Below are 20721 nucleotides of genomic sequence, written 5' to 3' on the forward strand. Positions count from 1 at the left end.
CGTTTAGACCAAGCTCTTTACTAATTTCACACCATCCCTCGGTGCCTGAGCCCAGATGCACACTGTAACTGTGGTGCTGCCCTGACTCTGCAGTTCCAGTGTGAACACAGTCCGAATCCAGGGATTGGACACTGCGGCAAAGGAAAAGGAAACTGACTGCTTCGGTTTGAGCCTTGCTACCCCGATTCACACTCCACGGGTTTAGCATCGGTGGGAAACCGAAACCTCCTTGCGCTGGACCTAAATGTGGTTGCCCCATGCATTTGTAGAATCTTACAGTGCAGAGGGAGGCCATTTGGCCCATCGTGCCTGTGCTGGTTCATTGAAAGAGCTATCCAATTAGTCCCACTCCCCCTGCTGTTTCCGTATGGCCCTGAAACTTTTTTCCTTTTCAAGTATTCATTGAATTCCCTTTTGTAATTTATTATTGAATCTGCTTCTACTACTCTTTCAGGCAGTGCATTCCAAATCAGAACAACTCATCGCGTAAAAAAAACTTGTTACATATTTATATTGACTGATCCAGACAAATAGGAGGATTATAGCACTTTTCTCTCACGTCTGTACAGTGACAGCAATCGACATGCCAAGGTCTAACTTTTCAAATTTGTTTTTTTTTCCAAAAGCAATTTATACAAGACATCTCCCCGAAGAAGCAAGCAACTCTGAAAAGGTAGAACACTGGAAGCTGTAGAGGAGACTCTTACCTTGGGCTGGATCAGGAGGTCCAAATTCCAAAGTGTACCTCAGGATGAAATAGTTATTCCATACATACAGCATGTTGTCCCGCGGGTTATAATCCACAGCTGCTACGTGCTGGTATGGGTTGGGAAATGGAATGTCAACATATTCCTCTCTGTCCAGATTGGTGTTGTACGTGTAGTCTATTGAGTTTTTGCCCGTCTCGCTTTCATTTTCCTCGTACACTGACCGCACAACGTACAGGACGCCACAGATCATGAAGGCGTTGGAGGCTGACCTCTTGTCATATGAGGTGTCCCAGGTGCCCTCAAAGCGCAGCGTGTAAGGGTTCAGTTGGCTGATGACCATCATCCCGTTGTTCTGCTCTGTCGCGTAGATGACCCATAGCCCATTCTCGTCCACCGCTAAGTCAATGTCTGATTTGCCCCCCCACCTGTAGGGGGAGGTGTCATGGTAGTTGGCACTGGCAATAATGGCCTCGCCACTTTTGATCCGAGTCCTCAGGTCATACTTGACAATGTTCCTTGTCCGCTCTTTGTTGAAAAAGACCGCTCCATCATACACCACAAACCCAGTGCCATCGACGCGGTGGGGTAGCTTGTAGGTGGTCGTGTGGCGCCCGGAGATGAAGTCATCTAACGACGCGTACTCCATCAAGGTATCTGTGCGGTATGGTGTCCACGGCATGTAATAGATCTTGTCCCCAGCCTGCAACGGGTCTTTACACCAGGCACCGGACTGCTGCTCAGCCTCGGTTACATAGGCCGATTCCACAACCCCTTTCAGAGTCCCAGGGCAAACAAAAACTAAAAAATGGGCAATGAGGAAGAAAACAAAAGAAGAAATCAATTGACATTTTAAACAACTGCAGAATAACAACCAGCTTATTTTTTTTAAATGACACAGCACATCTGAAACACTAAAAAATTAAGCATTTTATACATCAAAGTATAACCGAAAAATAGGTGTGAGAATGTCGGTAATTGATGTGTTGTTTGAGAGTTTGGGAAGCAAAACTGGAGCAAAGGGAGATTGAGGGAAAAGCGAGGGGAGTGGGGGGGTGGGGGGGAGTGAAGGGAGAAAGGAGGGGAGTGCATGGGTGAGGAGAGGAAGGGGGAATTAAAGGTGGGTGAAAGAGGTTGTCAGGTTTTACAATAGAAAGCTGCAGGTGGAAAGCCAGTGGAGAGCAAAAAGACAACAGAAGCAGTGCGTGAGTTAAACCCAGGAAGCCCTGCTAAACTATGGCATGCTATGGAGAAGGTTCTGGAAACCAGGCAGATGACGCCCACTGATACAAGAAAGCGTCTATGGATGTGAAAAAGATCTCCACCAGGACACCAGCAACTGCACCCACCACCTTCTTACTGTGCAGTTACACTACCGTATCAGACACAATACAAACTAACGACCTCTACATTTAATATCTGTCCAATTACAGCTTCCCTCAAAAAACACCAGAGTTGGGGAGGGAAGATGGGGTTAAAGGGAGGTTAACAACCATATGCCACAAAAACAAAGGTCTGGGTTTGGACTGTGTTATGTTATTTACCTTTTTGCTCCACTTCTATTTTAAGCATTGGAAGAGAGAATGAGAAAAGAGTGCAAGAAAAAAAGAAAAGAGATTAACATGATTTATCCATCATCGTCAGGTCCGCCATACTTCAACACGTTGGCTCATTAACAAGCGTCGAAATCGGAGGGGTTAAATTAGTACAGCACCTTTTTTTTTTAGTCAGTCACAAGGCACCTGCATTCCTAGAGCAGGCACAACAGGAATTAATCACATTTGAGCTATTGTAGATAGCTGTGGGTTAGATTACTGCATTAATGGTATAACACAAAACCTCTCGAGATGGGTTCTTTTTAAACTGTAAGAGCAACTCATTTCTGCAGTGTCATGCCGTGAAACCCCACTACAATTGCCCATGTTAACAAGGCACGTTCCACACTGATGCCAATCGTGGCCACATCACAGTGCACGGGCACCGAAAGCACCACATCGATTCACCTTCTCACCGTTATACACCCAACGCTCCTTTATTAATGAGCAGTTCAGCGCTTTATAGGCAGCGCCTTAAATGCAATTAAAATCTAACTGATAGAAGCTTCCCATCCAGTCAACTGACTGGCTTTAGATTAATTTATCAGGTATCCACTTATTATTCGGAAAGGCGTGGAGTTAATAGCTTCACCGCGGCAGTGTAGTGCATTTCTCAAAGCAGGGGAGCCGAAATTGAGACCACAAAAAAAAGTAGTTAATGCAAGGTCACGGTATTGATAACGTACGCCTTTCTCTCGGTAGATCTATACGACAGGTTTAATGATTTCACCAGAGTTCGAGTGTATTTGCAATTCAAATGACAGAAGCCATGATCAAAGCTGTTCTCTTCCCTCTTATTTTTCTGTATGAAAAGAAAGCTGATGTCAATGGGGTTAGTAACCCGCACCAAACAAATCCATTGCCTTCAATTGACCAAAATGACAGACATTTTGAAAGCAAGCCTCAGCTAGAGAGTCGCCGCAGACTTTGGATCATTTGCACTGCTGCACAGTGATGGAAAGTAGAAAAACCGTTAAAGCCTATTAAAATTAACTTTATTTAAAAGCTGCTCTCGCCTTGATGGTGCCAAGTCTTGGTAAGATACAGTTTCAAGGACAGCCTGCACCCCTCCACCAACTCCACACAAGTGGCAATTCTTTGTGGAGCAGAATTGATCATCCAAAGCTTGTTGGCCAGGGAGGGCATCGCAGTCCAGTCTCAGCCGTCCTTGCTTAAAATCTACACACAAGACGCCTTCAGAAGCAGCTGGACAGCCAACAACAGCAACTTGGATTTCTGTAGCACCTTTAACTCAGAAAATTATTCCAAAGTGTTTCCCAGTGGCGTATTCAGATAGAAATGGACACCAAGCCAAAGGGGATGATTAAGTGGTCACGAGCTGGGCTTAAGGGAGGGAGAGACAGCTTGAGAGGCTGAAAGAGTTTAGGGATGACTCGATGTCAAATTTTGTCTGATTACCCTCCTTTGGAATGCCTGGGGTTGTTTAACTACATGAAAGTTGCTATATAAATGCAAGTTGTTGTATTTACAACATGCAAGTATAATGCTGAATGCTGATGACTGGATGCAAGTGGTATAAACAGGTTAACAAAATCAAGTTTAATTTGTGTAAAATAACACAATTTACCAGGCTGCTTAGAGTTGTCATAGTTTTGAATGGTTTACATGAATACTTTGGAGTGAAATCCTATATCCAGTGGCACTGAAATGATTAACTGCCTCAGTGAACCAAATGACACTTTCATATACTCCAGAGATTTGTGACAGATTATGCAAATCAATTCCCCAACTTGAAAGCACAGACTACAATTACTTTCTCTTGTGCTCATTTGTGACATTTGCACAATACAAAACAAGAAAAAAACTCAAATAACCAGGTGAACTACATGCAACCTATTCATTACAATTGATGTACAGAGAGAGAGAGAGTTTCAAATCACACATCAGACAGATCAACTGCAATATAATGCAGCATGATCTCACAGGAAGTAAAAAATCAGTAACAGGACAAAAATTTGAACTGGAATTTCCTCTTCACCTAATATTAAAGACGGCACAGTGGCGCAGTGGTTAGCACCGCAGCCTCACAGCTCCAGCGACCCGGGTTCAATTCTGGGTACTGCCTGTGTGGAGTTTGCAAGTTCTCCCTGCGTCTGCGTGGGTTTCCTCCCACATGCCAAAGACTTGCAGGTTGATAGGTAAATTGGCCAATATAAATTGCCCATAGAAGAGGTAGGTGGTAGGGAAATGTGAGGATGTGGTAGGAATATGGAATTAGTGTAGGATTAGTATAAATGGGTGGTTGATGGTCGGCACAGACTCGGTGGGCCGAAGGGCCTGTTTCAGTGCTGTATCTCTAAACTAAACTAAAGAACATTTGAAGGCCCAGCCTACTTTGACTGAACCATTGAGCCCTCCTTGCACTAGTTCATAAGCAAAAGCATCAGTTCAAGTCGAGCTGTACAAGTGAATTGGGTTGAGCAAATCCACCTCTCTCGAACAACAACTTGTGTTTATAAAGCATCTTTAACATAGCAAAACATCCTAAGAAGCTTCACAGGAGCGTTATCCAACAACATTTGACATCAAGGCACGTAAACAGACGTTAGGGCAGATGACCAAAAGTTTGGCCAAACACCAAGTTTCATAAGCATCCAGAAGTAGCAAGGCAGAGAGAGGTGTAGAAAAGGAATTCCAGAACTTAGGGTCTAGGCAGCTGAAGGCATGGCCACCAATGCTGGAACAATTAAAATCAGGGATGCTGAGAAGGCCAGAATTAGAGCAGCACAACTATCTTGGAGGGTTGTAAGGCTGGAGGAGATTACAGAGATATGGAGAGATTTGAAAACAAGGATGAGAATTTTAAAATCAAGGCTACCCATGAGCTAATGTAGGTCAGCAAGCACAGGAGCAATGAATGAACGGGACTTGGTGTGAGTTAGGACACAGGTAGCAGAGTTTTGCATGACCTCCAATTTATGGAGGGTAGAGTGTGGGAGACCAGCCAGGTCTGCATTTGAATAGTTAAGTCTGGAGGTTACAAAGGTCTGCAGAGGGGGTGAGTTGAGGCAGGGGAAAAGTTAGGGAAATAGGTGGTCTTAGCGATGGCGTGAATATGTGGTTAGAAGCTCATCTCAGGGTTAAACATGACACCAGTGTTACAAACAGTCTCGTTCAGCCTCAGTTGAGAGAGAGGGATGGAGTCGTTGGCTAGGGAACAGAGTTTGTACTGGGGATTGAAGACAATGTCAGATATTTTGCAGAACTTCATGAGTTGGAATTAGTTCTGATCAGCAATACAAATTGCTCCATCCTTTAAAGCCCTGATACCTGTTTGAGTAGTTTCCCAATCCAGGTTCAAAACCTCTTCAACACTCCTTGAGGAGAGTCAAGTCTCAGTTACCTAGAGAAGATAATGGAAAAAGGACATAAAGATGACCACAGGACAAAACACACAGCTAGATAAAGGCTGATTGTCCATGGAAGAAGCAGGCCTGAATTACCAATGTGGTCAGCGTGGATCCAACTCAACTCATTTAATCTCCTTAGCAAAAGTTGTGTGAAATTTCTTCCTGCCTGTTGAGAAACAATCAAGTGGAACTCCAGCGAACCAATCTGGTCTTATCCCTACATCACCATTTAACCATCAACAACTACATTCCACCGATGACACTTTTACAGGTCCAGCCATACAAGAGCCATTATGTTCCATGGAGCAACTAATCAGCTATTGTCCATGATTAATCAACACAACATTGCCTGCTACGGTCCTGGAGAATAGCAGCAAAATACCAAGCAGAAATGGGTTTCAGTCTGCACAGTTGGGTGAAGCCTCACTGCAACGAGGCAGTCTCAAACTGGACGTAAGTGGAAAAGAAAGGAAGGCCTTGTATCAGGAGGTGTGCAACTGGGGAGAGCATTCCTCCTTATTGCCAATCCATGACTGCTCCTTTTGAGTATAGCTCTTCAATAAAATGCAGCGAAACTATCCAGCAGTGAGGCACAGCTGGTGAATATGATGCTTCCATCTTTCTAGGCAGCTGTACTCACACCAATCTGACACAAGATAATCAATCCTTCCTTTCAACATGAAAATTGAAAGCATTTGAATAATGCAACTATGTCAAAATTCTAAATAATATACACTTCATTAACGAGACCAACAATCACATCCTCATGCATCACTTTGGGCAGGGCAGGTGGGGGGAAATGTCATGAATTTACTTTTGTGCATTAGATGCAAGTCCTAAGGAGCCTGCACACCAAGATTGTTAACGCTTGACAAAGTCCATTTAAAACATGATGAATATCAAATCAATGCCAGATTAAGTAGGGGTTTAGCAGTGGCCGAAGACAACCTTATCTTGCACCGTCAGATGAAACGGAACAAGTGGAAAGCCACTTTTTGGGAGGAGCACCAATCTGGAGACGGTAAATCAAGTGAAACTATTACCAGGGCTCACTGTGAAAGGCCTCGCTGGCACTTAATTTCCAATGCCCTAAGATAACACCACTGAAAAATCACTTGCATCCAAAAACCATGGCCGGAATTTTACAGTGGACGGATGGGAGCCGGACTCCGACGTAAATGTCGGTGCCGAACCCGCTTCCGCCCAGCCTGGGGATCCGTCTCGTAATTTACGGATCCCCAGGCTTTAATTGGTTCAAGGCTGGACTTCCACCCACTTGAGGGAGGAGGTCCCGTTTCAGTGAGCTGCCGGCCAATCAGCGGGCCGGCAGCTCTTAGACTCAGCAGCACCACCCTATCCCTAACGTGGCCACTGCTGGGACTGCAGCCCAGCCGATCGAGGAGGATAACAAGGAGCCGGGACTGAAGGTAAGTTTGGGTTGCCTCACCAGGGGAAATCAGTCATGCCCGGGTGAGGCTTGGGTGGTCAGTTTGGGGGGAGGGGGAGGGGGAGCGTCTTGGATTCCGGGGTTGGGTTTGGAGGCGGGGGCGGCCCTCGATCGGGCACCCTGTGCCCGATTCCCAGGCACCCACCCACCCCCCCCAGCCCAGGGTGCAGAAAGGCCGGCAGCGATAGCTGGGTGGCCTTTCATGCCCCGGCACACCCGCTTGCCACGGGTAAAGTACTTGTGGCCACTTAAGGGTCTTGATTGGCCTAGGGCGGGCGGGCCGCTTCTCACCCCCCGACGGATCTCTGTAAACTTGGTTGGAGGCAGAATCGAGGCGGTTAGGCCTCCCGGAGCCTGCCGCTCAATTTTACGCCGCCCCCACATCACCATCCGACCCGCTGGGGCGGCGTAAAATTCCAGCCCATGGCTCTGGTATTTAATAAGCTTCTCAAAGTGTGTGCCAGGTGACATCCTTAATGAAGCCAGTTTCATCACTTCAATAGCCAGTTTGGAAATGTTTGGTGCTATGACTTCAGCCAAAACCTCAGTTTAAGAGCATAATGGGCTGATAAGGGACATAAGGAGGTCTTTGGCTTTATTTAAAAATCAAAGACATCAGCCCATAGTGCTTTGATTTGGCACATCCATCTTCCACTGCAAAACGAATGACATTCAATGAATATAGGGATTGGTTTTATTTGATATCACTTTGAAGTAGAAACCAACCAGTCTCAGGGCCTTGTCTAAAGGACACTGATCTGATGTTAATGAATTATCTCCTCCAAGGAAATGGTGTCTAGTCAGACCCATTACAATCTAGCGCTGATAATGGCAGAAGAATCCACAGAGATCCTATTTGTCTCAGGCGAGGCAACCATCTGAGTGATGGGCATTGTTGTATTTTTCCTGGACATTTCCGATTTGCCCACTTCAGTTTAATAAACCTTTGCCGCTGGTATATACAAGCGAGTACATTAGTAAGGTCCCTCCCTGCTGCATAAGACAAGTCTCATATCTCCAGTTCAAGTCAAATAAGCAGTTGCCATCCATGATAATGTGGGCCCAGAAAACCTATTCTCCACCCAAGCAGCAGTCTGCTTCACTGCCAAAAGACAGACTCATACGTCAGCCGTGAGTTTTGGCATCTTTGCTGCAATTTGTGAGGCTAAAAAGTCACTGATGGTCAAGTCAAAGGTGGTCCTGACCCCAAAGGCAACATTTGGGCTGCAAGACAATGCAAGTGCAGGAGATGGCAAAGAAGCAGGCTGTAAGCTGTGAACCAAAACTCAGGAGGGAATTTCATTGCTGACGTCCTGCAATGATTCAATGCCATTCTGGTTGCCAATAGCAACCATTATAAACCGTTGTAAATTCAGAGTTCTTATTCTTTTCAGTGGTTGAGAACACTAACAAACAGGCCATTTTTGGCCCATTGAGTCTGCTCTGTTTGCATTCTCCACATGAGCTATCTAGTTTAATCCCACTCTCTCACTCACTCTCCCTTACTTAACATTCCTCTTCTTGGAGCAATTACCTACTTCCCTTCCTAAAAGCATTGTTCAGTTGCAGATGATTGACAGACCACGGCGAAGGAAAGAGAGAATCAATGAAAGGCAGACATGTGACTCAGCAATGCCTCTGGCCTCCCCAGAAATTACAGTCTCTCAAACCAAACTCATCACCCTGCAGGGCGTCTCTATATATTGAAGGCGGCTCTTGATCATCGACAACCAGCACGGCAATGATGTAGGACCTGCGTGCTGTAAACAACCACAGTACGAGTTTAGAATTCTGGGCACCGTTGAACAGGTTGAGGAGGTTTTTCCCCCCCCCCCCCACCTCTCTCTTTTATGTGGCTTTCAACAAATCGAGCTTTAATGACTTTCTGAAGATTCCTTCCAGTGAACTGCATGACCTTATTCTTCAGCAGGGAGCAGGACTGTACCTGTTTGGAATCATTAATAAAACTACCACTATGGCAGTCAGAGATAAGGGCAAGGTAAATTATTCCAATGCACAGTCGACTACATCTTTTGGCATCAACCCCCTCCACCCCCCTCCTCCCAACCCAGTCCCCGCCGTAAATACACTCAAGTCTAAGAAGCTGCTGTGTGTTTTACAGGCTGATCCATCGCTGCTCGTTATGGTATGTTTTGCCGTGATGTTTGCTGCACCGTTAGCGGCTTTGACAACTTTAGTGTCAGGAAATTTCCTCGCGGGCGGGGTGGGAGTGGCACCTTTTCCCGATTGGCCCCTGTGACTTCGGCGGAAAGCCCATTTGCGGGGGTGAAAGGTTATCGGGGGTAGGCAGGAGTGTGAAGTTGAGGTTACAATCAGATCAGCCATGAACTTATTGAATGGCGGAGCAGGCTCGAGGGGCCTAGTGGCCTACTCCTGCTCCTAATTCGTACGTTCATATGAACCAATCACAGTGGCCAATCGAGAGATGTCCCTGAGGAAATTAACCACAGCCCCACCCCCACAGACCTTCCTCTGTCTTCAAGAGCATGATTTATGACCAGCCTCGACCAATGACAATTCAAATGACTGGACAGAAAGTTACGCAACTTCCTCAGGTCTGCTCGCAGCTGCCCTATAGGGAGCGTGCAATTGGCAAATGACTTTATCAGACAAAAGCACAGTAAATGGAATGAATTCATGGCCTCAGAATGACAACACCCCTTATTAAATTCTGACTCCTTCAACAAATACCTGTGAGGAAGTTATTCCCAGTTGCATATTTGTGCGGGAGGGATTCTGTCTTCAGTTCATTCCCCACCAGGATCTAGCTGAGGAATTGTGGTGCTGAGAATGGATCACTTCCTATTTCAGGTTCAAGTTCTCCCAACATTTATAATGCATTGCATCACGCAGAAGGAAAGAATTTAGCATTTACATTGGATCTTTTAGGTCCTCAAAATGTCCTGAAGTGCTTTATGTTGTTATGGTCTGGAATGCACTGCCTGAGAGGGAGGCAGAAGCAGATTCAATAGTAACTTTCAAAAGAGAAATTGGATATATAGTTGATTGCATAGTGACTGCCCACAGTTAACCAATTTGGGCTGGTGAATGCAAGTGATTATTTTGTAAAAATCGCTCATCGAATGATACAGCAGAGGAGGCCACTCGGCCCGTCTTTGGAAGAGCTATCGAATTAGTTCAACTCTCCTGCTCTTTACCCTGCAAATTTTTCATTTTCAAGTATAAATCTAATTCACTTTTGAAAGTTCCAACAGAATCTGCTTCACCACTCTTTCCGGCAGTGCGTTCCAGATCACAGCAACTCACTGTGTAAAAAAATTCTCCTCGTCTCTTGCCCTGGTCTTTTTGCCAATTATCTTAAATCTGTGCCCTTGAGTTATCGTCCTGCCTGCCAGTGGAATCAATTTCTCCTTAGCTACTCTATAAAAACCCCTCATCATTTTGAACACTGCTTTTAAATCTCCCTGTAACCTTCACCACTCTGAAGAGAACAATCCCAGTTTCTCCAGCCTCGCCACATAAATGAAATCCCTCATCCATGGTAGATTTCCAGTAAACCTCTTCTGCACCCTCTCCAAGGACTTGACTTCCTTCCTAAGGTGCGGTGCCCAGAACTGGACATAAAACTCCAGCTGATACAAAAACAAATGCTTGATAAAGTTTCAGCATAACTTCCTTGCTTTTGTACTCTAATACCTCTATGTGCTACAGCCCAGGATCCCATATGCTTTTTTTTTTAAGAAAAACATTCCTCTCAACTTAAAAGCAAAATACTGCGGATACTGGAAATATGAAATAAAAACAAGAAATGCTGGAAATACTCAGCAGATCTGGCAGCATCTGTGGAGACAGAAGCAGAGTTAACGTTTCAGGTCAGTTTGGAACAGTTCTGAAGAAGGGTCACTGATCTGAAACATTAACTCTGTTTCTCTCTCCACAGATGCTGCCAGACCTGCTGAGTATTTCCAGCATTTCTTGTTTTTATTCCTTTCAACTTGTCTTGCCACCTTCAAAGTTGGGTGTACAAGTACCCCCAGGTCTCTCTGACCCTGCACCCCTTTTAAAATTTATTTTATATTACTTGCAAGAAATTTTTTAACATGTGGATCTACTTAATGCAGTATGAACCAATCATAAGTTATATGCATCCATAGAATTTAAAGCACAAACAGAGGCCATTCGGCCCAACTCGTCTATGCTCCACACGAGCCTCCCCCCACACTTCTTCATGTAACTATCAGCATATCCTTCTCTTTTCTCCCTCATGTGTTTATTTAGATTCCCCTTAGGGTTTTCACCTGAACTATTCAATGGGGTAGCAAGTCCCACATTCTAAGCACTCTCTCCATAAAGACGTTTCTCCTGAATTCCTCACTGAATTTATCAGTGACTATCCCACATCCATGACCCCTATTTTTGGACAACCCCACAAGTTGAAACATCTTTCCGATGTCAACCCTTGCCTTCACTGTTGGTAGAAAAGCTCACTGGTATTAATAGTAAAGCCTCAGTTAGGTTCCTCAGTTGAACTGAGCTTTGCTTGAAGGGCAGATCTCCTTTTGTTGAGCACTAACCATTGTTTTGGAAAGTCAATAAGGATTTTGTTGAACTCAGGCCAAACAAGATTTCAAGCTTTGTACCACTAGAAATGTTTCAGCTCAATGAATGAGTATATTGGTGCTTTATCAATGTTAATGGCCTGTTAGTGTGTATGTAATTTAAAGTATTGTGCAATGCTGGGTTCCTTTCACCTTTTATCTGCTTGTACATGGAGGGATTTGTTATTTTATTCAACTAGTTCACTACGACAGGGCAGGGAGAACTGATAATATCTGAGCCCAGCAAATAAAAAGCTGCTGTCAGTATTGGTGACCACAAAGCTATCGGATTGTTGTAAAATCCCAACTAGTTCACTAATGTTCTTTAGGGAAGGAAATCTGCCATCCTTACCAGGTCTGGACCTATATGTGACGTCAGACCCAAAGCAATATGGTTGACTCTTAACTGCCCTGTGAAATAAAAGATTTGCATTTATAGGGAACTTTTCACAACCACCGAACATCTCAAAGCAATTTTTGAAGTGTAGTCACTGTTATAATATAGGAAACGCAGCAGCTAATTTGCAGACAGCAAGCTCCCACAAACAGCAATGTGATAATGACCAGATAATCTGTTTTTTTTGTGATGTTGACTGAGGAATAAATATTGGTCAGGACACCGGGGATAACTCCCCTGCTCTTCTTCAAAATAGTGTCATGGGATTTTTTTTTTACACCCACCCAAGCAGATGGATGAGGCCTCAGGTTAACATCTCAACCAAAAGACAGCACCTCCAACAGTACAGCTCTCCCTCAGTACTGCACTGAAGTGTCAGCACAGATCTTGGTGCTCAAGTCAACCCAGAACCTTGTAACTCAGAGACAAGAGTGCTACCAGCTGAGCCACAGCTGACACCTATAGCTGAGCAAGCCACGAAGGCAGCTAACACCATCATCCCAAGAACTATTAGGGATGGACAATAAATGCTGGATTGGCCAGCAATGCCCACATCCCACGAATGAATGAGTACGATAACAAGCTTGACTCAGCCAGGAGTAGTCTCACCTCTAAGTCAGAAGATTCTGAGTTCAAGTCACTCTACTGACTTGAGCATGTAATCTAAGCTTTTAAAAAAATTATTCTGGGGATGTGGACATTGCTGGCATTTATTGCCCATCCCTCATTGCCCTTGAGAAGGTGACAGTAGGCCTTAGTTTTCTGAACCGCTGCAGTCTGTGTGGTGAAGGTGCTCCCACAGTGCTGTTAGTTCAGGAGTACCAGGATTTTGATTCACAGGGAATGGGGATGTGTGTACCAAAGGGTGACTTGGAAGGGCCATTTCATGCAGTAGTGAGGGAGCGCTGCATTCTCTTTCAAATGAGACATGCTCTCACATCTGCCGACTTAGATGGATGTAAAAGATTCCACGGCAGCAGATAGCTCATCCAGCATCCTGGTCAACTTTCCTCCCTCAACTAATACCTTCAAAAACAGGTTATCCAGCCATTCATCTTACTCACTGTTTGTCAGACTTTGCTGTGTGCAGATTGGCTGCTTTTTTTGGCTGCATAACAACAGTGGGTGTAAAGTCATTTCAGAGGAGTGTAAGATGTTAGAGGCAGTAAACAAATACAAGTTCCTTCTTGTAGTATTGAGAGTAAGAATTGTCAGATAGTTTGAGAGTGATTTTTAGATGGTGGTTATGGTGTAAGTGATGCTCTCACCGACAGTAAAGCACAAAGCTGCTAAGAAACACTACAGCTAGAGAACTCGTGTTTGGTCAATATGGAGTGGTGTTCCTCCCCACAGGAACACACCTCACTTACCTAAATCCAGACAGCATGGTTTCAATAACTAAGGCTTAGGGAACTCTGAGGTGCTTGCAGGCCTAGTTCTGGATTTTAACCAGCTGGAGCGGTGCAGGACAGCAGCACAAAGCATAGTTGGCTCTCTGTTGCTCGCTCAACCAAACCCGCAATTAGTTTTCAGGGTTATCTTGGAGCAAATGGGCAAGAATCTTAGCTCTCAGGTTGGCTGCTCTTACTACACCTGGCTCTTTGTTCAATCATCCCACCATGCCTTGGCATGCAGTCTGCTCCAGATTATCCTGGGTTGGGTTTTACAAGTTGGCTCCGATCTCGGTGGGGAGCTTCAAAAATGGTGGCCCGCCCACGTGGACTGGACGTCGTGGAGCCGTCGTGATATTCAGCGCAGCGGCTCATTTAAATGGCCGTGGCCGACCGCCACCACACCCCGCTCCCCCCAACCCCGATGTCGTGAAGGGGGAGGGCAGTCCATCCCTGGCAACGGTGTCAGGCTCCACTGTGCAGGTGCCGACGCCATTGTTAAAGGGCTTTGCAATTGCAATTTAAAGCTTTAAAGCGATAGTGCATTGAAATTTATTTAAAAAAATTAAATACATGCTTCTAGTCCCTCTCCCACCGCCCCCCAATAACCATACACTTGTTCCTTGCCCACTCACCCCCTAAAATACTGACCTTGTGTACCTGACCTTGCACCTCCTGCAAAGTTCACCAACTTTTAACTTCACCCCTTCCCACCAATCATTTTAATTTGACCCCACTCCCCCTCCTCCTGCACTGAAATACTTACCTGCTCCCCCCTCCCCACCAGTGTCCTGCATTGGATCTCCGAACAGGTATCCAAAGGCACGGGAGTGCTGGCTACTGGAAGCAATACTGGCCTGGAACGGACAGTGGGAGCGCCTAAGTCATTAATTCATTTATTTTAATAAATATGCCAATGTAAATTTTGGTCCCATCACTGAGTGCGGGAGTGGGGGCCGCCATGAGGCCTCGCCGCCGCCGGCAATATCGGGCTGGGTCTTCCCGGCGCCGAGGTCTATGGCAGGCCTCTCCTGGAGGCATTTTCTGGCCCTCCCTGCCACACCCCCGACGTCGGGTGGGGGAGTGGGGTGGTGGCTGTAAAATCTAGCCCCCTGTGTGGCTGCAGGGTGGGAGGTTGTGGTGTGGAGGGAGGAAAATCCTCTCCTAATCTCTGACCTTGAGCCTTGCGAATGTTCAGCCTTGCATCTACAAGTTCTGCGCTCTGCGCTCAAATTAGATAGCCCAGCCAGATCTAGCTTATCTGCACCTTCCACTTCAGATAAAATAATGATCATCATAAAGAGAATCAAAACATCAAGCACATGATGCTACTCATTGCCCAGCCCTTTATAAAGGGAGATGGAAAAATTGGCCCTGAGCAAAGAACCGCCTCTTGCTTAAAATCCACCAACTGAGATTAAAACAGCAGCTATTTTAACAGCTCCCATTTGAGACAATTTCATATTTAAGCCAGCATAAAGTTACATTGGAAGTACCAGCCTGTCCCACTTGTTCTGATCTACAGCTGAAGTACCATACCGCATAGGAGGCAGCCATTCGGCCCATCCTGCCTATTCCGGCTCTTTTGAAAGAGTAGTCTGCGGAATAGGTTATACGAAGTGAGCTGTAGTAAACTAGGCTGCCTGGCCTACACATCTCGAGCTGAGGTTAATTGTGGCAGCGTGACAGATCAGAGGTCATGGTCGGTCTCGGTAGGGGGTTGGGGAAAGACGTACTCCTGGAAAGGAAGAATTTGTTTGATTTTACAACTCGCAAGTTGTACCTCATCTTCAATTACTGAAATGCATGATTCTTAATGTTAAAGTCAGCATGGCATCATGTTCAGTTTCAACCAATTTGCATTTCAAAGTTTTAAATGGAAAATAATTCACAGTTAAGAAATTATTTGACAGACATTTAAGGGAGAAGACAAAAATAAATTTCACTCCTAACAGAAGCAATTGCTTCCTGCATACTGCACTGCAGCTCTGGCAGGCTAAAAGGTTAAGAAGAATGATTGTATCAGTCACCAGCATCACACACAGGAGGTAGAATATTGAGAGATAGGATGCACAGTGGGCCACCATCCTGCAGATGGTACATTTGAACACAACAGAAGAGGCATCCATCTTATGAGGTTCGCAGAGAAACACACAGCAGGAATAAAGAGAAGGTGTATGATCTTTTAATGGATTTCCCTCACAGATACACTCTCAGATCTTCCAACTAACAGATCTGTGTTTCGACAAGGCATAACTGCTACCCTTTAAAGTAGGCTGTATCCATTCTTACAGCAGTCAGCACTGGGGGTTGTGGGAGAAAGGTTGCGGTCCATTATGTGAATGTCAAGTTCAGGTTGGTCTTCTTTAACTCTGAACATCTTAAAAGCCAAACAGCTGGCAAATAGGGCGGATGCTTGACCCGCCATTTAAGAATGGCTCCTGCCCACATTTTTATTGGGCAGTTTTAAGTCTTAGTCAAGATGTGCTTTGAGCACAAAATGGTTTTAGGTATCACGTAAGTGAATGGAGTATACACACACAAAATGTTTACACATCCTTCTGCAAAACAAGTATTGTCTTAATGAACTCGTCCCAAACAAACCTCAGTTACATTCTAGGTGAGGAGGATCTGGGAGAATTAAGTGCCATCTTAGTGAGCCAGATAACATCCTACGATGCAATTTGTACCACCCTGTTTACAAACAACCAGTTTAACATTTAACCCAACCACCTTTCTTTTTCCCAAGAAAATGCAGATTCTTGCAAAACAAGGCTGGGGCCAAGAAGTACAGGCTAATCAGAAGGGAAGACATGTACTTACTGTAGGGGACACATTCATATTGGACCTCAAGGTATTTGTAGGTCCCTGGACAAGGGTCAGGGAATACATCTGACCCCGTTATCACAACACATTGGGTCCGGTTGTTGCACCTGTAATGGGGGAAAACACAAGACAATTCATTTAGCTAGCAGATTTCCAAGTCACAAGTTACAGTGAATGATTTAATACTCAGCTGGCTTTGTCACACAACAGGATAGCCAGATCAATAGCTGGAGATACTTAATTAATATTACATTAGCCAGTACGAGCAAATAAAGCTACATAGAAAAGTGAAAGGTTCCTGGAGTACAAACAGTAATGCCTCATTGATTGGGTTAAATCTCAATGAACTGAAGCAGTCACTAAGACTGGGTGGTAAACAGTTTGAGAAACAAATTACATATCTTCACACTATGATCTGTTCCTGCTTCGCGTTTGGCCGCAAAATGGACATCAATTAATTGAGCAAAAATGCTTTAAGTTTATTGACCCATTGAGATCAGTAACATGTTCTACCATTGTTGCTGAGACATTATGTGCTGGAATCAGATTGTAATTTACAGACAGTGGATGCTAAGACAAGTGTTGGTGCACAGATACCTGCCAAGTCAAGATAACGATCAACAGAAAGTATCTCTCTTGTCAACACTCCCACAACATGGGCTTAATCAAACCTCAATTCCCAGTGTGCATCCTCACAAAAGCAATGATATAACCTACTCCACTATTTACAACTCTGGTAAGACAGACAACTCTCTTTTGTCTGTTGCAAGCAAGCACATAAGGCTCCGCTGTACAGGTACATATTCAGTAAACAATTGCAACTGGTTGTCAGAATTGTTGGCCTCTCGCTTTCAGAAGTGGCTGAGCACGTGTTGTGATCGTGACAATGCTTCGAGCCAAAGATAGAGTGCAGCACCGCACACACCGAGAGGCTACTTCTATAACCTTCCAGCATCTTTCATTGTATCTGCGGATTTGAAATTTACTTTTAAACCCCACTGGAGGACAAGGGATAACTATGACGGGTAAACTGGAAGGAATGCAGATTTTGCAGGAGCTGACCCTTCAGCAGCAATCAATGACTCCAAAATTAAAGCACATTGATATTCACCGCCTGCAGTGCCTGTTGCTTGCCACGCTTAAACTCCCTCTGATTGACTTTTTTAGGCTGGATTTACCTGAGCAAAAGCTTGTGTTTTGACAAGGTCAAGGGAAGATTTATTTCAGGCACTCAAAAATACAAGGGGGTTTTTAATAAATAGGGAGAAACCCTTTCCATTGGCCGTAGGGTCGGTAACCAGAGGACACGGATGATTTTTTAAAATTCATTGATGGGAAGTGGGCGTCGCTGTCTCGGCCTGCTTTTATTGCCCATACCTAATTGCCTTTGAGAAGGTGGTGGTGAGCCTCCTTCTTGAACCACTGCAGTCCTTGGGGTGTAGGTACACCCACAGTGCTGTTTGGGAGGGAGTTCCAGGATTTTGACCCAGCAGCTTGCACTTATTGGCTAAAGAACTGGCGTGGAGAGATGAGGTGGGTTTTTTTTTTTACACAGCAAGTTATCATCTGGAATGCCCTGTCTGAAAAAGCAGCGGACGCAGATTCAATAATAACTTTCAAAAGGGAATTAGATAAATACTTGAAAAAGGAAACAATTGCAGGGCTATGGGAAAGAAGCTATTTCCTCACAGGTAAGAGTTCTTTAGCTCATCAGGAACATACAATTAAATTGTAAAAAGTACACTCCAGCAGGAAAACTAATTTATTTGGCTACTGTTTGGCATTGTTTGAAGAGCTCAGAGTAAAGGCTAACCTCAGCACCAGTTTACAAATCAGTACTAAGATAGTAAATAGCGAAGTACATTATAAAACTATACACTTAGCAGAAAATTAACCTATTATTATACACTTAGGAGAAACAAGCGTCTGTAAAAATGAACAATGGGCATATTAGAATTAGAATATTACAGCGCAGTACAGGCCCTTCGGCCCTCGATGTTGCGCCGATCTGTGAAACCATCTGACCTACACTATTCCATTTACATCCATATGTCTATCCAATGACCACTTAAATGCCCTTAAAGTTGGCGAGTCTACTACTGTTGCAGGCAGGGCGTTCCACGCCCCTACTACTCTCTGCGTAAAGAAACTACCTCTGACATCTGTCCTATATCTTTCACCCCTCAACTTAAAGCTATGTCCCCTCGTGTTTGCCATCCTCATCCGAGGAAAAAGACTCTCACTATCCACCCTATCTAACCCTCTGATTATCTTGTATGTCTCTATTAAGTCACCTCTCCTCCTCCTTCTCTCTAAAGAAAACAACCCCAAGTCCCTCAGCCTTTCCTCGTAAGACCTTCCTTCCATACCAGGCAACATCCTAGTAAATCTCCTCTGCACCCTTTCCAAAGCTTCCACATCCTTCCTATAATGCGGTGACCAGAACTGCACGCAATACTCAAGGTGCGGCCTCACCAGAGTTTTGTACAGCTGCATCATGACCTCGTGGCTCCGAAACTCGATCCCCCTACTAATAAAAGCTAACACACCATATGCCTTCTTAACAGCCCTATTAACCTGGGTAGCAACTTTCAGGGATTTATGTACCTGGATACCAAGATCTCTCTGCTCATCTACACTACCAAGAATCTTCCCATTAGCCCAGTACTCTGCATTGCTGTTACTCCTTCCAAAGTGAATCACCTCACACTTCTCCGCATTAAACTCCATTTGCCATCTCTCAGCCCAGCTCTGCAGCCTATCTATGTCCCTCTGTACCCTACAACACCCTTCGATACTATCCACAACTCCACCGACCTTCGTGTCATCCGCAAATTTACTAACCCACCCTTCTACACCCTCATCCAGGTCGTTTATAAAAATGACAAACAGCAGCAATATGCAACAGCATATTGGATGAACTGAACTACTAAATATTTAAGTATATACATTTTGCCCTGATGTGTTCCCTTTTTTGGGATTTTTCCATTTGCCAAATGACCGCGACATAACAACGGATAGGCCAGTAAACTTGATGGACATGTAAACACCAGTTGAACGACTGAGCTTGCCTCGCATCACTCTCATATCTGGACTATCACTATTAAGTACCTATTTCCACTGGTACACATACCCACTGATCCAACATCAGTCATAATCGGGTTGGATTTTAGGTACCTGCTGCTGAGAGTGGCGGCAGTGGAGGGGACGGGTTGTCCAACACCAGCAATGGCGTCAGCTGTGTGCACAGGCGCTGGCGCCCTTTTTAAAGGGCAGCCAGACCTTCCAGTAGATTTAAATTTTTAAAGGGACATCCCCTCCACTGTTGCAAATAAAATTCTAACGCCCCTTTCCCATCCCCCCCCAATAACAATAAACTTAAGTAACTGCCCTTCCCCCCCCACCCCCAAAACACTTACCTTACAAATATGACCTTCCCCCTGCCCCCCACAAACAAAGTTCACAATGCACCCCTTCCCACCATCCCCTACACTCATGACAATTATTTGACCCTGGCCACCCACCGCTCCCCCCCACCCCCCCGACACCCCTGCACTAAAAATCTTAACTCCACCACCCCAACCCCTCCTCACCAGCGTCACGCCTGCTTTCCTCAGATGGGGAAGTGAAGACACGGGAATGCCGGCCGCTGCTCTGAAGATCGCGGTGGGCCCGTGAGATGGGAGGTAAGTTTATTTAAATGTATTCATGCTGCTCATTTCAATATGCAAAGCTGGGTTCTGTCACCCAGTGGCCAGGGTGGGGTGGGGCCGCCACGGAGCCTCACCACCGCCGAGATCAGGCCCAGCCCTCCCTTCTTGGCGTCGGACTCCATGGCAGGTCTCTGCCAGAATGATCTTCTACCCACCACCACCTCCCTCCACGGAGCACAACGTCGGGAGCCCAGTAAAATCCAGCCCATCATCTCCTGGGAGAGGCAAATATACAGGAGAAGTAAACCCCACAGCCAATCAAGGGAGAGAAAAAATCTGGGAAATTCCTCTTGGATCCTTTTAGGCAACCAAATTGATCTCAGGACACGAAAAGAAAGACTTGCATTTATATTGCGCCTTTCAACACCACCAGTCATCCCAAAGCACTTTACAGCCAAAGATGAGTAGTCGCTGTTGTAATATAGGAAACGCAGCAGGCAATTTGCAAGCTCCCACAAACAGGAATGTGATAATGACCAGATAACCCTTTTTCATGCTGTTGATTGAGGGATAAATGTTGGCCAGGACACCGGGGAGAACTAATGTTTAGCAATGTGCTTTAATATCACTTCAGATTTCCTCTGGTCTCCACTCACTCCTTATGCCACAATGCCCTTTTTTTTTTATATAAACACTTTCACCACTGGACGTCAGTCTCCATGGCTGCGCTAGTCTTACCATGCAACAGAGAGAG

The 20721-nt window shown here is 45.2% G+C and overlaps 1 protein-coding gene across 19 annotated transcripts in view; it reads right to left on the reverse strand.

Annotated features, from left to right (window-relative positions):
- Window positions 1–20721, reverse strand: part of adgrl2a (adhesion G protein-coupled receptor L2a) — an 877972-nt gene that overhangs the window by 119647 nt on the left and 737604 nt on the right. For all 19 annotated transcript variants that reach the window (XM_068036644.1, XM_068036649.1, XM_068036640.1 and 16 more), the window contains 2 exons: window positions 16312–16421; window positions 708–1508 (listed from right to left, as the gene is read on the reverse strand). In XM_068036644.1, coding sequence (XP_067892745.1) covers window positions 708–1508; window positions 16312–16421 — 911 coding nt within the window. The remainder of the gene's footprint in view (window positions 1–707; window positions 1509–16311; window positions 16422–20721) is intronic.

Source organism: Heterodontus francisci, chromosome 8 (assembly GCF_036365525.1).
Source record: "Heterodontus francisci isolate sHetFra1 chromosome 8, sHetFra1.hap1, whole genome shotgun sequence".
Lineage (NCBI taxonomy): Eukaryota > Metazoa > Chordata > Chondrichthyes > Heterodontiformes > Heterodontidae > Heterodontus > Heterodontus francisci.